At 41.5% G+C, this 23,954-nt stretch overlaps 1 protein-coding gene and 1 long non-coding RNA gene across 5 annotated transcripts in view; one reads left to right on the top strand and one right to left on the bottom strand.

The window, feature by feature from the left end:
• The first annotated feature begins 2,036 nt into the window (after positions 1 to 2,036).
• KNG1 (kininogen 1) overlaps positions 2,037 to 23,954 on the top strand; it is a 32,691-nt gene continuing 10,773 nt past the window's right edge. For all 3 annotated transcript variants that reach the window (XM_055568796.1, XM_055568795.1, XM_055568794.1), the window contains exons 1-6: positions 2,037 to 2,228; positions 4,347 to 4,457; positions 5,456 to 5,540; positions 18,000 to 18,172; positions 19,337 to 19,444; positions 22,599 to 22,683. In XM_055568796.1, coding sequence (XP_055424771.1) covers positions 2,037 to 2,228; positions 4,347 to 4,457; positions 5,456 to 5,540; positions 18,000 to 18,172; positions 19,337 to 19,444; positions 22,599 to 22,683 — 754 coding nt within the window. The remainder of the gene's footprint in view (positions 2,229 to 4,346; positions 4,458 to 5,455; positions 5,541 to 17,999; positions 18,173 to 19,336; positions 19,445 to 22,598; positions 22,684 to 23,954) is intronic.
• On the bottom strand, positions 3,979 to 14,885 carry LOC129643744 (uncharacterized). 2 transcript variants are annotated; one of them, XR_008710478.1, is made up of 4 exons: positions 13,864 to 14,885; positions 6,202 to 8,333; positions 5,613 to 5,892; positions 3,979 to 4,644 (listed from the first exon to the last, which is right to left on the bottom strand). It is a non-coding gene; the product is annotated as an uncharacterized LOC129643744 (long non-coding RNA). The 2 variants fall into 2 exon arrangements; XR_008710479.1 differs by having other exon boundaries at positions 3,980 to 4,644; positions 5,613 to 5,811.

Here is a 23,954-nt window from a genome sequence, read left to right as displayed (position 1 = left end):
GTGTCCGACCCTCAGCGACCCCATGGACGACTGCAGCCTACCAGGCTCCTCCGTCCATGCGATTTTCCAGGCAAGAGTACAGGAGTGGGGTGCCATCACCTTCTCCGAATTGACACACATCACTGTATAAATTTTAGCTGTATAGCATGATGATTTGATTTACATAACTGTGAAATAATCATCACAATAGGTTTAGTTAACATCCCTCATCTAATGTGTTTTTGATTTTAGTTGCTGAGTCATATCTGACCATTTGTAACCCCACGGATTGTAGCCCACCAGGTTCTTCTGTTCATGAGATTTCCCAGGTGAGAATACTAGAGTGAGTTGCCATTTCCTTCCCCAGGGGATCTCCCCAACCCAGGGATCAAACCCACGTCTCCTTCTTTATCACTCCTTCTCAGCCAAGGAATTTACCCGTCTCTTTCACCTTAGCTTTTTCCCCTACACACCATAACACACACACACACACACACACACACCATCACCACACACCTGAAACCACTTCCATAAGTCATGGATTCTTAACCATCTTCCTCTAAATGTATTTATAATTTGTAAGAACTAATTAGCAGGCGTTGTGCATGGACAGAGGGGCCTGGTAGGCTGCAGTCCATGGGGTGCTAATAGTCGGACACGACTGAGCGACTTCACTTTCACTTTTCACTTTCATGCATTGGAGAAGGAAATGGCAACCCACTCCAGTGTTCTTGTCTGGAGAATCCCAGGGACGAGGGAGCCTGCTGGGCTGCTGTCTATGGGGTCGCACAGAGTCGGACACGACTGAAGTGACTTAGCAGCAGCAGTGCATGTATTATATTAACATTCACTTTAAAAAAAAAAAAAGTGAAGATAGTATTCTACATTTTACAGAGGAGGCAACTGAAGCTGAGAAAGGTTATATGACCCTGACTTGCTCAGGATCACAGAGCAATGAAGGAACAGAGCTAGACTGGACTCAAGTTCGGGTGACAATCAAGTCTCATGTTCCTGCCACTCTGAGGCAAGGCCACCATTCAGTCCACACTGACTCCTCTTTTCCAAGGACTCTTGGGGAGACTGAATTGCTGAGCTAGAGGCCCTATCAACGACAAAGAAGTCAAACACCTTTTTTGTGGGGGAGGGGGATAAGACTTGAGGGTAAACATCTTCTAGGGACTAGCCCTCATCTTTAGCCTACTCTTAAACCACCCTTCCCCGAATAATTGATCTTCCTCAGACAGGTGGCTGAGACTTGGCAGTGAAGGACACCCACAGCCACCAAACCAGAAGCAAGGACTGGGGATGCAGGGCTTCACCCAACTAATCTCTTCTTATGGTTCTCCTCTGTCTCCACCCTTGAGGAGCATTTTCCTTTCTAGAACTAATGCAAGTGAGTGGAGAGAGAGCCTGGCTTGACCACAGACCACAGAAAGGATGTCCATGTTTTATTTTTAGTTGCACCAATATCCTGATGTGGGTCCCCCCCCACCCAGCACCCACTATGTCCCTGTGCATGGGTTCTCCAGGCCTGCAATATGACTGCTGGCAGCTTTCTTCTCTGCAGCTAGTTATCCTGCAGAGAAATGTTACTGAAAGGTGTCTGCACATTGTACCTACTGTGGCATTGTTGTCAAATGCAGTGGCCTTCATAAATGGCTTTGCAAAAGTCACAAGGGAATAACAGAGGTGACTGGTGGGTTTTTTTCCTCCTCCTTTATGAGAGTCTGCTCTGATTTGCTAAACAAAGTTGTGCAATCACCAGGAAATGAGCTCTGTGCTCCTACATGCTCCCCAAATGCAAACAGGCAGGTCAATCACCCCAGTGTTGTAATGTTTCAGCCTGAAATCTGTTTGGATGACCCACCAGGGTCCTTTGTCCTTTTGGAATAGGACAAATAGTGCATGACATCAGGAATCAGCCAGGGTCCAAAAGCACTGGGGCAGAGAGAGCAGAGCCCAGAGGAGACAGAGGCTGAAGCTAGTTAACATCAGTGTCTTGGCTCCCAACTGGCTCCCAATTCCTGGTGAAACTCCTAAAGGGAGACTGTTAAATCATGAAATTAATCACCATCCTTTTCCTTTGTTCCAGGCTGCTACCAAGTTTAACCCAAGAGTCCTCTGAAGAAATCGACTGCAACGACCAGGATGTGTTTAAAGCTGTGGACACTGCTCTGACAAAATATAACAGTGGAAACAAAAGTGGCAACCAGTTTGTATTGTACCGTGTAACTGAGGTCGCCAGAATGGTGAGTGAGCTGTGTTTAACCTTGGGGTCACTTGGGATTTGTGCTGTCACTTGGAGCCCAGGCCCCATTCACCCCCCCACCCCACCCCACCCCCACATATGCACCCCAATCACCAGAGAACTGACAATCAAAGGGAAGCTTTGGGGTTGTTTAATTGCTAAGTCATGTCCGACTCTTTTGCAATCCCATGGACTGTAGCCTGCGAGTCTCCTCTGTCCATGAAATTTCCCAGGAAAGAATACTGGAGTAGGTTGCCATTTCCTTCTCTAGGGGAATCTTCCTGACCCAGGGGTCAAACCCACATCTCCTGGATTCTTTACCATTGAGCCACCAGGAAAGCCCATTCTTAAAGGAGTACATCTAAGAAATATACAATCTCACTTGTGTGGAATCTAAAAATTCCATCTCACCGACACCAAAAGTAGAATGGTGATTGCCAGAACCGGGCAGTGGAGGAAATGGGGAAACACTGGTCAAAGGGCACAAATGTCCAGTTATAAGATGACGAGGTACTGAGGATCAAATGCACAGGGCAGTGATTAGTTATTAAAGCTTTACTGGAAATTTGTTCAAAGATTGAGTGTTTCACCACAAAAATGAAGGTAACTATGTGAAACGATGGGTGTGTTAATTAGCTTGTTTGTGGTGATCATTGCACAATGTACACACAACTTTTATTTGTCAACTAAACCTCAGTTATGCTTGGGGAAAAGGAAGGTTTGTCTAAGAGGAGTCAGCTGTGTTGAACAAAATATCTATCCTGAAATCAATGTGGCTCAATGCATCAAGGTAACAGCCATGTTCTAGCTGGGTTTTAGTTTTTTTTTTTTTTTAATCACTGATTGACACACACAGGATGGAGACAAAGCCTGACAGTGTGTGTGACTTTAAGAAATACAAATCTTTCAATAGTTTATTTAAATGAATTTCACTATAAAACACTGTGTTTCTGTGATAGTTAAGCAATCGATTAGTTTGGTGGAGGAAAAAAAAAACAAACAGCTATTGATATGATGAGGAGACAGGAAAAATTCCAGTGGATAGAGGTTTTTTTTGGTTGTTGTTTTCTGAAAATCCAGTCTTTCTCTTTCACAAACTTGTGCATGCATGTGAGTCCTAGGGTTCTCTAGCAACAGGTTATTGGTGTTGTCTTTATTGGTTGACATCCATGGCAAATGTGGTTTATTCTAGTTTATTCTACAATGTCCATAGAATCACTGTTCATCTTCACTTTGCCATGTGGACACTGCCTATACCATGATCACTTAGGTTTTATTAAAATCTGAAACCTGAAAGGAACCTCAGAGTCTATTTTGTCTAATGACATCATCTCCCAGAGATGTGGAGAGAGCACTTTCCAGTAAGTCAGGAGACCTGGAATCCTGGGCTGGCTCTGCCTTTCCAAGGTGGGGAGGCTGCCTAAGCCATATGCCATCCACCTGGGGCCTCCCTACTCTCACCTCCCAACTGAAAAGCTGGGCAACATCCTCTCTGAGGTCCCAGACTTTGCATCTGGAAGCTTGTCTAACTCAGCACCTTTAAACTTTAAAAGGTTTATTTATTATTTCATGACATGCTAGACTAAATAGAAAGCAAAACGATGCAAACAAAAATACTAAAATTATTCATAATTAATCTCACCATCCAGATAACAGTTACTTTTTTGGGAAAGTTTAAAAAGGTGTATGGTTTGTTTTCTAATTGTAAAAATGATAGATGTTTGTTTTAAAAAATAGATAATTCAGGAATGTTTGTTTAAAGAGAAAAGCGAAAGAGAACTCCCACCACTGAAACACACGTATTTTAATAGTTTCACTGCATAGTTTTCCAGACTTTTAAAAATCATATATTTATGTATAAATTGGTTTCTACAAAAATAGGCTAATACTATGGATCTACGTTGTAACTTAAAAATATGTATATTTGTAAATAGTATATTTTGAATTTCTTCCAAGCAAATATTTATAAACTTTCAATATTTTTTCAGTATTTTAATTAATGTTTTTGCCTTAGTTGAATCAAATAGAGGTCAAATATTCATAACTGTACCAGATCTCAAATGATGTGTTATTGGGTCAGTTAGATGAGACCTACCTATCCATGGTTGCTGTTTTTCAGGATAATCCTGACACATTTTATTCCTTGAAGTACCAAATCAAGGAGGGCGACTGTCCTTTTCAAAGTAACAAAACTTGGCAGGACTGTGACTACAAGGACTCTGCACAAGCTGTGAGTGTGTTGACCGTTCCTGAGGCTCCATTTTTCTCTGCCAAGTGTGCCAGACTTGTCCACCGGTGCTGGAGATGATTAATATTGCTGGCTGCTTTTATAGGATGCGCATACACCCTCAGCTGTGTGGAACAGCCAAATGCTTGATGTCTGTATTCTCACATAGGTGGAAGGGGCGTAGAGAGGCCTGCAGTTAAACATGGAGAAAGCCCTCTCACAGGAAGGGGACTCTAATGACCAACAGGGATATGTGGGCCAGGCCCAGAGAGGCAACAGATCAATACTTGGCTGAGATCTGGGGCTGGTGAGTGGAGAGTGTGGCTGCTTCAACTGAACAGTCCTGAGTACAAATCCTGCTCTACCTTCAACCAGCTGATCACTTGGAACCAGTGTGCTCCCTTGCAAGGGGAGATCAAATTGACTCCATGAGCTTGTTGAAGGAAAAAAATGAGACACATTATGTAAATGATTTTGTTTTAATAACAAAGGGTCTTAACTTAATGCCTACCCTGCCCTGGCACAGCACAGCTGCTGGTTTGGCCATAATAATTGAGGGAGATTGTGAAGCTGCCTGCCAGGAACCAAGCCAATCTCCTCATAATCCAGGGAGCCATTTCTTCTATGTCAAAACCCTGGCTTCCTGGATGCAGTTTGAACACTGAAATTGAGAGGTTAATCAAGAGGAGAGTTTAGCAGGCTGATTCACAGCCATGGTGTGCATCTTGATGGAAAGGAAATATCTCCAGGGCTCAAAACAAAGATTCATACTTTAAAACCTCATCATTTAGAGTGCCTCTCCTCTATCTCATGAATATTGGTGACTTTTAAAAAATAATGATTTGGCTGAAAAATACTTATTCTTGTGTCTCAAAACTCAGCTTAGGAAAAAAAACCTTGACAAGATTTTAAAAAGGAAAGCCATATTTAGCAATAGTACTAAGTGGATTTCATCTGAAAGATTAGGATAAATCTTTTTTTCAATCTTTTTTCCCCCCTAGGCCACAGGAGAGTGCACAGCGACCGTGGCCAAGAGAGGGAATATGAAGTTCTCCGTTGCTATCCAGACCTGCCTGATCACTCCAGGTAGCTGATGTGTTTGCTGGAGCTGACCTGGGGGGAAACGAACCATTTCGTATGGTGCCAAAAACCTTTTACCTGAGGGCAGCAGTGGCGATACCATTTGCAGCCTTGTGGGGGCGCTGGAGGGGAGGCGCGTCAGACTCCTGAGGTGGGCCCAGGCTCATGCCAATCATCCCCTTGGTGTTATCTGGATTCTCTTCCTCAGGAGCTGCGTTGTATTAGGTATGTACGAAAGAATGAGAAGACAGAACAGGCCTCAACTGTGGGTAGCGTCCTAGCATGAGAAAAGCACAGGTTTTCAGTCAGATCCGGCCTGGAATCTTTCAAAGCTCTCACTTTCTTCGTTTTTCCTTACCTGTGAAAGGAGATAACAATAATTCCCACTCTGTATCATTCTTTAGGATGAAACTAGATGATATATCTGAAGATGTAATCATAATAATGTATTGCCGGGGACCAGCCCCAGCTGATCCAGGGTATTCGAAGGAGAGACAGCGTAGGCGAGGGTCAGGAAACAACTGCTTAATTAAACGTTAATTAAGGATATAAAGAGTAATAGAATGAGGATAGCTCAGTAGGAAAATTCAGTGGAGAAAAGAGGCTGAGTAGCTTGGTTTACGTGGGAGACCAATAAACTTCAAGACAAGAAGTTTGCACCACTTACGTAGGCCGCAGGCGTCCTTCCGTTCTCCCGAAGGAGAGGAGACACTGAGGCCTCCCAGGTCGGATCTTAGAAGCCCAGGCATAATTAGCAAGCATGGCGGGTTCCGCGCTCCAGATGGAGACTCAGCCAGAATTTGAGAGAGAGAGTGACATGGAGAGACCAAGTTTCAGTGAACAAGGCCCGCACTTTATTTTCCAGAGTAGTTTTTATACCTTAAGTTGTGCATAGAGGATAATGGGGGAAGGGGTGGAGTCATGCAAGGACAGCAGTTCCTGGTCCTAATCGAAGCCAGGCTTTCAAACTTATCATATGCAAAAGTTCAGGTGATTGACATCATCTTCTGGCCCGGAGGCCTGTTAACGTTTTAAGAAACTTATTTTTCTCTAAAGGTGATTATTCCAAAGTCAGGCACCAGCCTCCAAAAAAGCATTGGACAAAGCTGCATTTTACGTTTCTATACACCCATCATATCAATCAATACACTGCCAAGGACACAGTAGGTAAGGAGTATGGAGACTTAGCAGCAAACATTGGCCCAATAAGTGAAAAACCCTTCACCAATACAATTTCTAATCAATCTTTTAACTACTCAAAGGAATCTGTGTTTAGACAGTTAGAACATCTCCTGCCTCTCACAGTTGGGAGGCTCTGAACAATCACATGTGGCCGGAAAAACCTATTCAGGCAGGCTAGAGGATTTCCAAAGGAGTTTGTAGGTTAAACACTGTCACACCCAGGAATTATTAACTGGAGCTGTAAGCTAACTCTTTTTTCAGAGAGAGGTAGTGGGGGACAGCTCCCCATAAAGTCAGAGGTGTAGGTGAAAGCACAAAGCAGAAAGTAGGCAGACTCTGGTTTTGGGGGTAGATGCTTGAGAATTTCCAGGGGGACTCCTGAGGCTCGATCCAGCCTTTGCGTATGCCGAGCCTCCTTCCTCATGACCTTTGCCATGGGCGGAGTGCCTCACGCTGGCCCCTGGCAGTGATAGAATTCTAGTTGAGCTATTCCAGATCCTCACTCAATATGCAATATGCCAGCTCCCGGCATCTCCCCCTTTTTTATTTCTTAAAACAGTCGCTTCTGAATGTTCTGCCGAAGAATCCTGACAATACAAGGAAGAATGAATATGAGAAGCAAAATTAAAGCACCAGCAGCGATGTGTCCAAGGATATTAGACAGAATGTTTTTTCCTGAAAAGAAGTTAGAGAAAGTGTGAAAAAAGTCATTAGCTGCTCCAGCGGCGGTAAAATCCAGTCGAGAGTGTTCCAGGGTCTGTATTTGATTATGAAGTTTCCCTAAGTCCAGGCCAATGTCAGAGCTGTTCCAAACACCTGAGATATGATTTTTTATTTTCTCCCATTCATAATCTGTCTCATTTACCTTTAAAGATGTCACATATATCCACCGGTAATCAGCGTGGCAAGACAAAGCCATTTTCACTTTTAAAGCCTGTAACTCAGTCCCAGTATGCATTATTGCCTCTTTTAAGGCGTCTACCCTCATCTCCAACTTTCTATCTATAGCTTCCTGTGTTGCTAGAGTTAGAGAAATATTTTTAGACATGGTATCAACATATTGGGCAGTATGCACTTGTTGAGTCAATGATATTGCTGCCGCAGTAACAGAAGTAATTGCTGCTATTAAAGCTGATATTCCTAAAATAAGTAGGCCCACAAACCATCAGGATCACATTAAATCTTGTAGTTGTAACACAGCGAGACCATAATTAACATATCAATAAGTGGTTACATCATAAGATAAGGTGGACGTTGTAACACTACAAAGGAGCAAACATTATATTGAGGGTTTAAACAAGATGAGAGCATACATTGTTCACAAGTCACTACATTGGGTCCACCAGTGAAAAGTCACATGTACATTAAGTTTTCCAGAATCATTGGTAAAGAGAAAAACATAAGGAGAGGGTAGACAAGCCAAAACAGAATAAGTAGAATTATTTTCTGGTTGGAGTTCGCGCTGCAGCAGCCCCGTCGGTCCCGCCGGGATCTCGATGTTTATCTTGCTTCCCCTTCTGGCAGGCTCCTCTTTTGTGATCGAAGCAATGGGTGAACTGGATGTCTGGGGGACTGCAACATGGCGAATCAGCCTGTCTAAATTGGAGAATCTGCATCCTGTGGAAAAATACAAGCACATCCTCAACCGCTAGTTAATAATGGGTCAGGACCCTTCCATTGTCCTGAGAGGAGGTCCTTCCATTTGACTAATGGTTTTGCATTTAATTGCTCCAGCCACCAATGACGATGCATTGCAGTAGTTCCGGCTGGATCAGTATTTAGAATATTTATTACGAAAAGAGCATGTTTCAAGATTTGATGGGGAGAGCTATACTTAAACTCCCCTTCTTTTTAGTTTTTGAATTTGGATTTTTAATGTTTGATGTGCTCTTTCAACAATGGCTTGTCCCTGTGGGTAATAAGGGATGCCTGTATTATGTTTAATTTGAAACTTTATACAAAATTTCTGAAAAGACTTAGAAGTGTAAGCAGGAGCATTGTCAGTTTTCAGAGTTTTTGGCAGGCCTAAATATGAAAAACAAGTAAAGAGATGTTGTATCACATCTTTACCTGCCTCTCTGGTATGAGCAGTTGCAATAATAACGTGATAAAAGATATCTACAGTTACATGAACAAAAGACAGTTTTCCAAATGAAGAGACATGAGTTACATACATTTGCCAGAATACGTTAGGTTTGAGACCGTGAGGATTAACTCCCATAGGTAGATTACTACAAATAGTGGGGCAATATAAGCAAGAACGCACAATCTCTCAAGCAGTCTCTCTGGGAATTTGGAATTGATATCTTAAAGCAGTAGCATATTGATGATGAAGTAAGTAAGAGGCTCTGGCCTCCTCAATCACAGTAGCCACTGTATTTCTGGTTAACAAGTCAGCCAAATCATTAAAGGCATTTAAAGGGCCGGGCAATCCGGAATGAGCCCGAATGTGTCCAATGAAAAATATTTTATTTCTTTTCCAAATTTGTTGCTGTAATTTAGTTAACAAATGAAATATGGTAGTTTTATTTTCAGGCAAAACCGCAGTTTCAATGTGTGGAAACAACCTGACAATATACTGAGAATCAGAATAAAGGTTAAATTCCTCATCTGCAAACATAATAAAAGCCTCTATAACAGCTGTGAGTTCAGCTCTCTGGGCCGAAGTCTCCTGCGTATGTAAAACTTTACGCTGATCTTTTGTAACTATAGAAGCTCTGCCATTAGCAGACCCGTCAGTAAAAACCATTTGAGCATCTGAGATGGGAGAGTATTTACATCTAACAGGGAAAATAACCAGGTGTTTAGACATAAAATTTAGCAAAACATGTGAAGGTAAATGATGCAGAATTTGGCCAAAATAATTTCCTATAGCAATCTGCCAATCCTCATCAAACATTAGAAGAGCATCAAGTTGTTCTTTATTATATGGAATTACAATTTCTGATGGCTCTTTAACAAGTAATTTAATGTTCCGCTTTTTTCCTTTAGTATCAAAGTAGCTATCAATCCTGGATAAGAAGCCGCTACTTTTTTAGTTTGAGCCGGAAGATGGACCCACTCTAGGGGGCCGTTTTGCCATAAAATCAATTTTTTGTCTGGCTTCCCCAATTACACCTATGAGGGTTTTATGGCAAAGGAATTGTCAAGCAGTTGTCAATTTAATTTTTAAAATTTTTAAAATTTACATTTTAACAACATAAAGTTAGGGATATGTTAATTTAGGTCTAATGTTTAGTTTAGGTCTCTGTATAAATTTAAATAATAAATGTATAACCTCCTTATCTCATTTTAGTATACAGATATACCTAAATGCAAAATGTATTTATATATGTATTTATATATGGCAACAAGTATAAACTTATTGACATATAATATATATAAATCAATATACTTGAATTAATCTGTATAATTAATATGTTAATTAATATATATTACAGCAATACAACACGTACACAGCTAATACCTCCCGAGGAAGGAGAGGGCTTACAGGACGCTGCGGCCGGGCGCCCTGGCGAGCCCCCTCCCCCTCTACACAAACCAATGTACTGCAATAGTACATGTCACACATATATAATTATACAGTATATAGAACATATATCATCACAGCACATCAATCTATACCAATTAATATCAGCCACACACACATTACATTACTGCAATATATATTTAATTATACAGTATATATATAATGTGCATATATAGTATACACATTAATTTATATACAAATTAATTAAGTATAGATCTATAAATAAAATTAGGTATACCTTTATTATGTTTTATTTCTACCCATTCCTAATTAGGCAAACTGTAATTAGGCAAATATATTTATATTATGTATTTATAACAATATATAAAGTATTGTTAATTGTACTGCCTGTTGATAACTAAGAAATTGAGAAAACCCTTCTCTGAGTATCTCCTATTTCAGACAGCCCTCCCCCATAGGGTAAAGGGGAACGTAGGAACTACATAGGGTTGGAAAGTTCCACAGGTATCCTCAAACTTCCAATCTAACATTTTTGAACTTTTAACTACTGTGGGGGCTTGAGGGCAAATGAAACAAAATTTGACCCCTGAAATCTATCAGGGCAACTTGCCAATTATCACTATTTTGTAAAAGACTTGCAGTTGATCCTTATTGAATGGAATTACTATATTTGCTACTTCTTTTCTAAAAAGTTCCACACTTCTTTTTTCCTTTTATAATTAATTGTGCCACCAAGCTGGGAAAAGATAAAACTATTTTTCTTGGGGTCACTGATAGATGGAACCAATGGGCCTTTTTGTCACAAGCGCCTTGTAGGTGTATGTTTTGTGGCAAGAATAATTTAATCTCATCTTTTGGTAATATTAATCCTAATTAACTGATCATTTAAAGTCTCATCTACTTTAACAAGAGCTGACTCTGTCTCATTTAGTCAACTTTCTCTTAGAACTGGAATTAGGATCACTTTTTAAGTAATCAAACAAAGGCTTTAAATCTGCAGTAGTCAGTTTTAAATGTGGGCGTATCCAATTAATGTCTCCTAATAATTTTTGGAAATCATTTAAAGTTAGTAAACAATCTCTGCACTTCAAAGGGGGCAGTTTTTAAAACTTTTGGCAGACTTAAATATGAGAAGCAAGTAAAGAGGTGTTGCACATCTTTATAAGCTTCTCCAGTTATCACTTTGTAACCTAAATCTGGTCTATAGCTTTTTAGATGACAAATAACCATCTAATCTTTGCTTGAATACTTCCAGCAACGGGGAACTCACTACTCTTCAAGGTTTTAAACTCTCCCTCATCTTTTTCTTTACAGCATTCCCACCCCACAAAGCACTTTCTCTAATCCCACCAACTCATTTTCAGTAGTATGTGTTGGCCAGGAGCTGGGCCAACAACCCAGGAGCTGGGTCTTTCCCAGCAATGTTAAGAGACATCTGTTCCTGTGTCTAATAGCCCTGACATTTTATTTTCTTGAATTAAAAGATCTTTTAAAGGCCTTGGAGCTGTAATTTCCTGCACCCAAAAGGCTAGATCACTAGATATAAATGGTCTGTAGCTCTTAGCTTGAGAAGTCAAGTTTTTTCCTGTCTGATAAGGTAAAAGCAAAAGCTGTGTTACTCTTAGGCCTTTATTAATTTGCACAGTTTTGGTATGCGGCGAGATCAAAAACTTTAATTTCTCAATGTAACCAGAATCTACTACATCATGCACCACCGAAATTTTTTGAAAAGAAAGCAAGCTACGCCCTAGCACAAGTCCTACAATGCCCGAAAGTCAGGGGTTAATATTGTTGCTAAATCCCCTTAGCCTGGGTGAGACCCCCCTGAGGGGGTTTTCTCCAAGGAGCACGCTCCGCATATTGTGCAGTCTGTTTTAAAAGATCCACTGTTCAAAAACTTTATCTTCCTCAGGCTTAGGCAACACTTTGAGAGGCTTTGGGGGAAAAGCGGGGAACTCTTGGGCCCTGAAGGCGCAAATGGAGGCGGCAGCGATGGCCTTAAATCAGAAAGTGGTGGATAAGTTTGTTTTTTTTTTGTTTTTTTTTGTTTTTTGTTTTTTTTTTAAGGTTTGCGCAGAGGGGGAGGGAGCTCGCCAGGGCACCAGGTCACAGCGTCTCTTACTGTCTCTCTCTCTCCCTCTCTTCCTGCCTTTCTCACTTTTCTCTCACCCTTCCTTTTTCGCTACCCTTCTCTTTCCTTCGTTTCTTTCCCTTTACCCTCTTCTCTTCCCTAATTTTTTTTTCTCCCTATCTTTTTCTCTGTATCTTTTTAACTTCCTTTTCTTCCTTTCTCTATCTTGCTGCGTTCCCTGATTCCTTCCTTCTCCATTCCTCTCTCCTTTTCACTCTTTAGTTTTTTCTATCTTTAGATCTTTCTGTATTTTCTTTTCTTTTTTCTTTTTATTTTTCTCTCTCTCTTTTTTTTTTTTTTTTGCTTGGGTGAGGCCCCCCCTGAGGGGATTTTGTGCAAGGAGCAGGCTCTGTATATTGTGTATTTTTTAAAAGCTCCTTTGTTTAAAAAAAAATCTTTTTTTATCTTTTTCAGCTTTAGGCAATGCTCTGGGAGACTTTGGATGTAAACTGGGGAATTCCTAGGCCCTGGGAGGTGCAAGCGGAGGTGGGGTAGTCGCCTTAAATCAGAAATTGTTGGATAAATTTTTAAAGGTTTGTGTAGAGGGGGAGGGGGCTCGCCAGGGCGCCCGGCCGCAGCGTCCTGAAAGCCCTCTCCTTCCTCGGGAGGTAGAGCACAGTCTCCCTCCTTTCCTTTGTCAATGGCAGAAAATATGATCTGCGCAGAAGGTGGAGACCCACTACCATCCACCGCTATAGCCTCTCCCATAGGCTATCCCACAGCCTCATGACGAGGGTCCAGAACATTTTTAATCATATTTATAGGATAAGTTTTTAGTTGTTTTTTACCTTCACCCAAGTATCTAAATTAACAGTAGCCTTTTTAACAGTTTCAAGATTACTTGTATAAAGAGTTGCCATTCTTAGTTTCAGTGTTACCCATGTCAGAAAATTAAGTATAATAGAAGATAAAGCTTTTAGCTTTTAAAAGATCAGGCTTTTCTTTGGCCTTTTAACTTCAGAAACCATTTTCTCTCTCTAAGTGTAACTCGTTAACACTTTCAACACTTCCCACTCCTCTCGCCCTGTCTATCCTACAGGGGGATCCGCGGCACCCTTGAGTGGGGTCCTAGCCGTCCCGAACACTGGAAGAACAATAGGGCTGATGACCCAGATTGTTCCGGGGGAGGAACAGTAGGCTGATGACCCAAACTGTTCCGAGGGAGGAGCAGTAGGGCTGATGACCCAAACTGCTCTGTGGGGGAACAAGAGGGCCGATGACCCAGTTGTTCCAAGAAGGGGGGACAATAGGGCTGATGACCCTAATTGCTGGGAGCTTACCTTCGAATAGCCTGTCTTGGGCGCCACCTGCCGGGGTCCAGCCCCGGCTGATCCAGGGTATTCGAAGGAGAGACGGCATAGGCGAGGGTCAGGAAACAACTGCTTAATTAAACGTTAATTAAGGATATAAAGAGTAATAGAATGAGGATAGCTCAGTAGGAAAATTCAGTGGAGAAAAGAGGCTGAGTAGCTTGGTTTACGCGGGAGACCAATAAAACTTCAAGACAAGAAGTTTGCACCACTTACGTAGGCCGCAGGCGTCCTTCCGTTCTCCCGAAGGAGAGGAGACACTGAGGCCTCCCAGGTCGGATCTTAGAAGCCCAGGCATAATTAGCAAGCGTGGCGGGTTCCGCGCTCCAGATGGAGACTCAGCCAGAATTTGAGAGAGAGAGTGACATGGGGAGACCAAGTTTCAGTGAACAAGGCCCGCACTTTATTTTCCAGAGTAGTTTTTATACCTTAAGTTGTGCATAGAGGATAATGGGGGAAGGGGTGGAGTCATGCAAGGACAGCAGTTCCTGGTCCTAATCGAAGCCAGGCTTTCAAACTTATCATATGCAAAAGTTCAGGTGATTGACATCATCTTCTGGCCCGGAGGCCTGTTAACGTTTTAAGAAACTTATTTTTCTCTAAAGGTGATTATTCCAAAGTCAGGCACCAGCCTCCAAAAAAGCATTGGACAAAGCTGCATTTTACGTTTCTATACACCCATCATATCAATCAATACACTGCCAAGGACACAGTAGGTAAGGAGTATGGAGACTTAGCAGCAAACATTGGCCCAATAAGTGAAAAACCCTTCACCAATACAATTTCTAATCAATCTTTTAACTACTCAAAGGAATCTGTGTTTAGACAGTTAGAACATCTCCTGCCTCTCACAGTTGGGAGGCTCTGAACAATCACATGTGGCCGGAAAAACCTATTCAGGCAGGCTAGAGGATTTCCAAAGGAGTTTGTAGGTTAAACACTGTCACACCCAGGAATTATTAACTGGAGCTGTAAGCTAACTCTTTTTTCAGAGAGAGGTAGTGGGGGACAGCCCCCTGTAAAGTCAGAGGTGTAGGTGAAAGCACAAAGCAGAAAGTAGGCAGACTCTGGTTTTGGGGGTAGATGCTCGAGAATTTCCAGGGGGACTCCTGAGGCTCGATCCAGCCTTTGCGTATGCCGAGCCTCCTTCCTCATGACCTTTGCCATGGGCGGAGTGCCTCACGCTGGCCCCCGGCAGTGATAGAATTCTAGTTGAGCTATTCCAGATCCTCACTCAATATGCAATATGCCAGCTCCCGGCAATGTATGAATGAAGTCAAGATAAAAGTAGTAACAATTAACATTTATTGAGCGCTTATTACCAGCCACAGTTCTAATCACTTCATATGCAGTAACATATTTAATCCTCACAACTCTATGAGTCAAATAGTAATATCCCAGTTCACAAATGAAGAAACTAAGGCCCACAGCAGGCAAGTATCTTGCCCAAGATCCCACAGCTAGTAATTAGCAGAGTGGTTGGAATAGACCCTTCATAAATGAAAGTCCTTTAGATTCTAAGTATGGAGCAGCTTATCAACAGATAACCACTGTTAGCTCCTTTCCTCTTGTGGCAGATGTGCCAGGTACAGAAGGATGGACACATTTAGGTGATGTTAGTCACAAAAGCCATTCTGGAACTGGCCTTTGCTTACAAGCGAGCTCCAGAACAGCATCTTCAGCCACCCTGGTGAACCTCACTGTCGTGGTGACTCTTCTATTTCAGCCTTAATCATCCATAGCGTACCCACAAAAACTACATCCCTTGAGTTCCCATTCTTGCAAGAAGTTGCATTCAAAGAAAGAGAGTCCAAAACAGAAATCACAAGTCATTAAAATTTTCTGATGAGAATAGCTTTTTATTATTCAGCTTAAGAACTCTATATTGTAAGCAGATTTTAACATTATCCAGAGCACAGCACATATGTACCATGAGAAAAAATACTCAGCTACACCTTCAGAAATTATTGCTAGGTCCACAATCCTTTATCTGAAACCTTTTTGGCCAGATATGTTTTGGAATTTCAAAATTTTAAATCTTTATTTTAATTTAAAAGTCTCTCTAGAAATTGGGACGGGGTGGAAAAATCATTCGGTTACCCGAAAAAACTGAGTTTGCATCTTTCTCTGCTCTTCTCACCCTCAGAAGGTTGCTCCATCTCTTCTCCTACCCTAGTTGGGAGCTGCCCTTGAGGTCAAGCAAACCAGCCTCTGGGCTTTCTCCATCTCCCCCTTTCACCTCCTGTGTTCATCTTTTTTTGTTTTCACATCAGTAATTTCTCTCATCTTTCCCATGTAATCCCCTCTGGTTTTTTAACTTTGCCCATTATCCTGATTCAATCTAACTTCTACAAGGAAAGGAGGGGGTAAAGCTATGAATATTTCCCAGTAAGTATTTTTCCTGACACGTTTATGGAAAGAAAGCTGACCCACAGTTGCAAAGGGGGTTGTGTTGAGCTGCTGACTGAGGGATCTTACACCCTTGGATAGTGAGAGCCCCAGGGTCAAGGGACCCAGGACTCCTTCATTACTTCCCCTTTTGGCCACATGTGCTGTCACTGATCAGGGGGTGAAGGCTATCTGTTATGAACACTGGTAATCTAATACAAACTCTCTCCTTTTAAACATTTTACATTGTTTTATTAAAACTCGTTCAGTGGCTTCCCGTTCTTACAGGAAAAGTGTCCTAAGTCGCTCAGTTGTGTCCAGTTCTTTGCGGCCCCTTGTACTGTAGCCCGCCAGGCTCCCCCGTCCCTGAGATTCTCCAGGCAAGAACACTGGAGTGGGTTGCCATTTCCTTCTCCCTAAGGGCTTGCATCGGAGAAGGCAATGGCAACCCACTCCAGTACTCTTGCCTGGAAAATCCCATGGGCGGAGGAGCCTGGTAGGCTGCAGTCCATGGGGTCGTGAAGAGTTGGACATGACTGAGTGACTTCCTTTCACTTTTCACTTCCATGCACTAGAGAAGGAAATGGCAACCCACTCCAGTATTCTTGCCTGGAGAATCCCAGGGACGGGGGAGCCTGGTGGGCTGCCGTCTGTGGGGTCGCACAGAGTCGGACACGACTGAAGTGACTTAGCAGCAGCAGCAGCAGCAGCAGCAAGGGCTTGCATTCCATTCTTAATTCACTTCAGAAGGTCTAGGAAAGGCCCCCAGCTGAGTGGAGAAAGTTGTGAGTATGTGCATCTTCCAGGAGAGGGCGCCATAGCTTACACCAGGGTCGTCAAAGGAGAGGGTGACCCAGGAAGATAGGAATCCAGGCCTACAGAGCACAGCTCAGGCTGCACAACAGAGGTCTCTCTTCTGAATGCTGAGTTCTGTGCTCAATCGTGTCCAACTCTTTGTGGAACCCAGGTCTCCAGCATTGCAGGCAGATTCTTTACCGTCTGAGCCACGAGCCACTAGGGAAGCCCAAGAACACTGAAGTGGAAAGCCTATCCCATCTCCTGGGGAATCTTCCTGACCCAGGAATTGAAGCGAGGTCTCCTGCACTGCTGGAGGATTCTTTACCAACTGAGCTAGCAGGGAAGCCTGCTTCCCTGCTTCCCTACCGACTGCTCAAACCTCAAATCACCCTTCCCTGTCTCCTGCTATAAACTGATAAGCTGTGTGTACACCTTGTCCCACACCTCTGTCCCTGCCTCATCCTGCTTCATCCAGACCCATTTGTCCCTTCTCCTCAGGCCTCACACCTCGGGTTGTGAGGTTTACCTTGACTGCTCTTCACCCTTGTTAGCTCAGAGTCTTTTCCTCCGAAAAGCCTTTCCTGTGCTTACTCTGGGCTCCTGCCTTTCCAGGTTCTTGCTGAATTATATTGAAATCATCCATCTCCAGTTCTGTCTCTCCCCCTTGACTTTGTCCAACTCCTTCATGGCAGTGAACATTACTAATGAATTTATGTATCCACACAGCCAGGCTCAGCACAGGACATGTTACAGCAGGTGTGAAATACATGTTTGTTCAGTAGAAAGGATATAGAATGTATTACACCCTGAGTCCAGCTTCAAGGGGCTTTCATTAACACTGCAAAGTAAATTAAAATACATCTGTAATGTTTTGATTTTTATGAGGATAGATTCGTGTATCACTCCTGTAATTTTAAGTGACTTTAAAATAAATTTTAAATAACCATGCACAACAGAATGCATACAAGATGTTCCTAAGCGAATGGTAGGCCTTCCTTCTGACTCAAAAGCAGTCTTGTGTTTTCTTTTTCTAGTGCTTACTAGGATTTACTGGAAAGTTTGTTATCAAGGCTTTTTATTGATGAATTATCTGACTTATTCAGGGCAATGTATGTGAATGTAGATTTCGTTCCTTAACGCTGCCGTTTTGCCTACTCTTTGTCAAGCCGAGGGCCCCGTGGTGACAGCCCAGTATGAGTGCCTTGGCTGTGTGCATCCCATATCTACTAACAGCCCCGACTTGGAGCCTGTTCTGAGATATGCTATCCAATATTTTAACAACAACACCAATCATTCTCACCTCTTTGATCTGAAAGAAGTAAAAAGAGCCCAAAAACAGGTCTGTTCTTTAAGTTTTCTTTTGCCATAGTATTGCTAAAATGTGTTAGACCTTTAAGGTTTAGAATTTCTTTACCTAAAATAAATCTTTGGCCAGAGGACAATATGATTCCACAGGTGGTGGTGAGGAACTCTTCCATGTTCTCATATGACCCGCTTGGGGGAACAAAGGCTTTCTCCATAGGCACAGTGATTTGGATGCTGCAATGTGTAAAGAGGGGAAAGGAGGCTAATCAGACTTTCTTCCTGGGAGATTTGGTTTTAATGAATGGGTGGTCAGCTCTGCTTGTGCTATGAAACGGAAAAGTCATTGGTGAAAAAAAAAGTCATTCTGGCCTTAGGATTTTAAGAAGACTCTATCATCACCTAGCTATCATGAGGCAAACATGACCCCCAATATTAAAATATACCTAAAAAGGTTGGCACAGTTGCTGGGTACCCTCTAAATTATAGTCTCGGTTTCATCAGAGAAAAGAGCAAATACTTGTATTAATATCTACTTGTATTAATATTAATTTCAATGGAAAAATCTGGTTTTTCCATTGAAGCCTTTACTGACAGTTGACTGGGCCCCTTGAATTTCAGCCTCTAATTATGGAGGACTCACTTTGGTCAGTAGCATTCCTTGCTTTTAAATTGACCTTTAGCTGACCTTCTGGAGCTTGCCTTCATGCAAGATGCAAGCTCTACTCGTTCTGTTCATATCCAGCTATCAGGGTGGGACCCACCTCAGATAAAGCAGGAGAAATCTTACTGCCTGGCCATCTGGGAGCCTAAGGACCTACTGGTTAAAGCCACTCCAGCTCCCAAGTTTTCTTTATCCATCTAGAAAAGCATTATTAATATTTTATAAAATTTAACAGATTATTTTTTTTCGTGCTGCCCACAGAGGAAATATTGCTAGGTCTTACTTAAGAAAATACAGTAACTCTATCTATAAATTGCTTTTCATTTTCAGATGTGTAGCTGTATGTGTGTGTTGTGTTGAAGGGTGTGAGCATCATAAAGTGCTCAATATTAATTTGGTAATGATTTTTGCCTAGTAATAACAATAGTTTGTATTTTTTGAGCACTTACTAAATGCCAGATATTATTCTAAGCTCCTTCTAACACTGTGAATAATGTTTAAACTGACCTTTAAATATTTAATCCAAAATTGTTTCAGGTGGTGGCTGGATGGAACTATGAAATTAATTACTCAATTGCACAAACTAATTGTTCCAAGGAGGAATTTTCATTCTTAACTGCAGACTGCAAGTCCCTTTCAAGTGGTGTAAGTAGGCAAAAAATCTAATTATAAAGTTCTTAGCCTTTTGTGTCCAGTATTTACAGGTGTGGAAACTCAGCTGTACAGGAAGACTTGGTCACTAAAATTTTAGATGACATTCAACAGTTCTGTTTACTGTCCCATTGAGAATCTGAAACTCACGTCACCTGTCAAGCTGCTTACCCAGGGGTCAGAGTCTACACACCTGGCAATAAGCATCTACAGATATATCCAGGGACTAGCAATAGCCTGAGACAAAACGATGCCACAGTTAAGCTTGTCTTTTCATGTCTTCATGCTTTCCTATCTCTATTTCCTTCTGTGTGCTCAACAGCCTTACAAGGCTTCTGAACTCTTCCCAGGACAATACTTCCAACTGTCTCTGCTTGTTTTCTTACCCTCCCTCCCCTACTTTTCTCTTTAATAAATACATCCTGAGTCTCTCTCCTTTAGTGATCCTTTGTAGGATGATATCTTATTACTGAACCAAAATTATGTTAAAAGAGAGCATCTAAAGGTGGCAGGAGTTAATGCATGTTAAGATGATCAGGCATAAGGTCCTTTCCAGGGGTATATGCACTTTAGCAGAAGGCTGTGCTTTAAGCAAGGAGTGGCTGCAAGTCTGTTCGCCTAGTCATTCTAGGTGATGAGAACTATTAGAAATAGATAATAGGGATGGTTTCACAACTCTGTAAAATGTCCCTGAATTATACACTTAAAAATGGTTAAGGAAAAAAAAAAAAAAAGGTTAAGGAGCTTCCCTGGTGGCTCAGTGGTAAAGCCATCTGCCTGCTAATGCAGGAGACATGGGTTCAATCCCTGACCAGGGAATACCCCACATGCTGCAGAGCAGCTAGGCTGGTGCACCCCAAATACTGAGCCTGTGCTCTAGAGCCCGGGAGTTGCAACTACTGAAGCCCAAGCACCCTAAAGCCTGTACTCTACAACGAGAGAAGCCACTGCAGTGAGAAGCCTGGACGGCAGCCAGAGAGTAGCTGCAACTAGAGAAGAGCCCGTACAGCAGCACAGGCCCAAGTACAGCCACAAGTAAATAAATAATTTTTAAAATGGTCAAGATGGCAAATTGTATATATATTTTACCAGAATTTTTAAAAATAGTTAAAAAAAAAAAAAGAGAGAAGAGAGAAACCCTCTAAAATCATAGGTTCTAGTCACTGTGTAACTTTGTCAGTTTGAATTGAATCTGGCCTTTTAAGCATCTATAACATCTTCTGTTTTTTATGCTTAGCTTCAAATTGAGGTTATATAGGCCTAAATGTTATCTAGCTTTAATCTTGCTGCATCTGTTTATAAAAGCCCCAGTTAAGTTTTCGCTTTGCAACACAGAAATGCAAAGGCTGGTTGAGGTAACAAAGCCAGTCAGATTTTGGTACAATTTTCCTAAGCCTTCACTTCTTCATCTGTAAAATCGTGAAGAATAATAGTATCTATCTCACAGAGTTATTACACTAATTAAAGAACATAAAATGCAAATGAATTATTTTGCCCACAATTGGTAAGATTTAAGGCCTTGCTATTCAAAGTGTGGTCCACAGACCAGCAGCATCAGCAACACCAAGGAGCTTCTTGGAAAAGTAGAATCTCAAGTCCACCTACATCTACTGAATGAGAATCTCCATATTATCAGTAACAAGATTCTCAGGCAATTCATCTGCACATTAAAATTTGAAAAGCAAAGATTTAAGGAGTTTCCTAAGTAGTTCTCAGTCATGTTACACCTTAGAATCACTAGCCTAGCTTTAAAAACACCTATTCCCAAACCATTCCCCCAGACCTTCTGATTTCATTGGTCTGGGGTCAGATGATCAAAAGTTTCTCAGGTAGACCAAAGGTGCTGGTGATACTGAGAACTTTTGAGTTACCTCCAGTATACTTGTCCCCATCCAGAATTAAGGTATTGTAAATGTGGTATTTCCTATATCTTTAAAAAACATGACATTTGTTATATTCATGTGTGTTCTTTTGTTGGAAATATACATTTATAGGCATCTTCAACACAATAAGAAAACAAAGGAAAAAAATAATGTTACATCATATATCCAAACACTCAAAGTTATCTGAGTGTATTTCCTTCTTATCTTTTTTGGTGGGGAATATGGCCAATTTTGACTGGTTTTATGTGTGTGTTTTATTAGTTATAATTACTTTATATGCTACATTTTTTTCTATGTCTTTAAAACTCTTGATAAACTTCTTTTTAAATAACTTTTAATATCCTAGTGAAGATACCATAGATTGCTTTTTAAATTACCTTCCTATTTTTGGTCCTATGTTCAAAAGCAACAAAATATGTTGTTTCTGTTTTTATTATAATTAATACCTCACCAAATATCTTTTAGAATAAAGCTATTTCTGTGTTTTGGGTGGTGATGCAGTTGGTAAAGAATCTGCCTACCAATGCAGGAGACACAAGAGACACAGATTCCATCCCTGGGTCAGGAATATCCCCTGGAGTAGGAAATGGGAACCCACTCCAGTATTCTTGCCTGGAGAATCCCATGGACAGAGGAGTCTGACAGGCTACTGTCCATGGGATCACAAAGAGTCAGACATGACTGAGTGACTTAACCCTTGCTTCATATGGCTTTGCTTATCCTTGATGTTTATTTTACTCTATTAAAATTTTTTGAATTTTTTGGTTGTGCTACCCAGCCTGTAGGATCTTAGTTCCCCAACCAGGAATCAAACCCATGCCTCCTGGAGTGGAAGCATGGGGACTTAATGACTAGACCACCACAGAAAGTCCCTTGCCATTATGTTTAATCTTTCATTATGTTTTTTATTATATGCTATTATTCTTAAAGATGAAGTACCTTGACTTTGGTTTTAACTTAATCTGAAAGCCTCTGTCTTGCTAAAAGAAAATGTTACCCACTCACTTGTATAGCTACTATTTCTACATTAGGTATTCTTGTCATCTTATTTCATGTCTCTGTGTGTTTGTGTGTGTATTTGTTGGTGGTGGTGCTACTTTTTCATTGTTTCTTTTTTTTGTGTTTTGCATATAGACTATGTTTTGCTTTGTTTTTCTCTATACAATAATTTGCAGAGTCAACATCCTAATTTTAATTTTACTAGTCATTTAAAGATTCTTAAAAACATTTTTAATTTATGGTCTTATATGCTTTTTAAAAAACAGGATATTGGTGAATGTACAGATAAAGCACATGTAGATGTCCAGCTAAGAATTTCTTCCTTCTCGCAGAAATGTGACCTTTATCCAGGTAAGGGATAATACGTGTTGGTGTTCATGCTGGTCCCAGACAACTGGCTAGGTCTTTCCATACCTATTGTGCTTTGGTTCCCATGATAAAGTGTACATGACCCACAGACCTTACTAGGAACACTGGGTCCCATACCTGCCCTGCTGTGCTACAGCAAGTACACCTGAGACTGCTCAGCAAGTGGCCAAAGAGAATACAGTGACAGAAGGAAAAACCTATGTTTTTTGGGCAAAGCTACCCTTTGATTACGTCAGCTGGTCTTTCTTGTATACCAGCTGTCTCTGCATTAGATATTGTGAACTAGGGGAGCTGTATCTCATTTTTAACTACTCAGAATAAGATCCTTTCAATTATAGTTTTTTTTTCCTTTGCATGTTATAATATGGGGAAAGGGTGATAGTGCATATTTAAGGTCAAGTTAGTATTTCTTATACCAGTCAGCTCAGTCGTGTCGGATGCTCTGCGACCCCATGGACTGCAGCATGCCAGGCTTCCCTGTCCATCACCAACTCCCACAGCTTACTCAAGAGTAAGCTTATGGACTTATTCATGTCCATAATGTCAGTGATGCCATCCAACCATCTCCTCCTCCGTCATCCCCTTCTCCTGCCCTCAATCTTTCCCAGCATCAGGGTCTTTTCAAATGAGTCAGTTCTTCGCATCCGGTGGCCAAAGTATTGGAGTTTCAGCTTCAGCATCAATTCTTCTAATGAATATTCAGGACTGATTTCCTTTAGGATGGACTGGTTGGATCTCCATGCAGTCCAAGAGACTCTCAAGAGTCTTCTCCAACACCACAGTTCAAAAGCATCAATTCTTTGGTGCTCAGCTTTCTTTATAGTCCAACTCTCACATCCATACATGACCACTGGAAAAACCATAGCATTGACTAGATGAACCTTTGTTGGCAAAGTAATGTCTCTGCTTTTTAATATGTTGTCTAGGTTGGCCGTAACTTTTCTTCCAAGGAGCAAGTGTCTTTTAATTTCATGGCTGCTGTCACCATCTGCAGTGATTTTGGAGCCCCCCAAAATAAAGTCTGCCACTGTTTGCACTTTTTCCCCATCTATTTGCTATGAAATGATGGGACTGGATGCCATGATCTTAGTTTTCTGAATGTTGAGTTTTAAGCCAACTTTTTCACTCTCCTCTTTCACTTTCATCAAGAGGTTCTTTAGTTCTCCTTTGCTTTCTGCCATAAGGGTGGTGTTATCTGCATATCTGAGGTTATTGATATTTTTCTCGGCAATCTTGATTCCAGCTTGTGCTTC

Source organism: Bubalus kerabau, chromosome 2 (assembly GCF_029407905.1).
Source record: "Bubalus kerabau isolate K-KA32 ecotype Philippines breed swamp buffalo chromosome 2, PCC_UOA_SB_1v2, whole genome shotgun sequence".
Classification (NCBI taxonomy): domain Eukaryota; kingdom Metazoa; phylum Chordata; class Mammalia; order Artiodactyla; family Bovidae; genus Bubalus; species Bubalus kerabau.
This window is presented reverse-complemented; position numbering and strand designations above follow the sequence as displayed.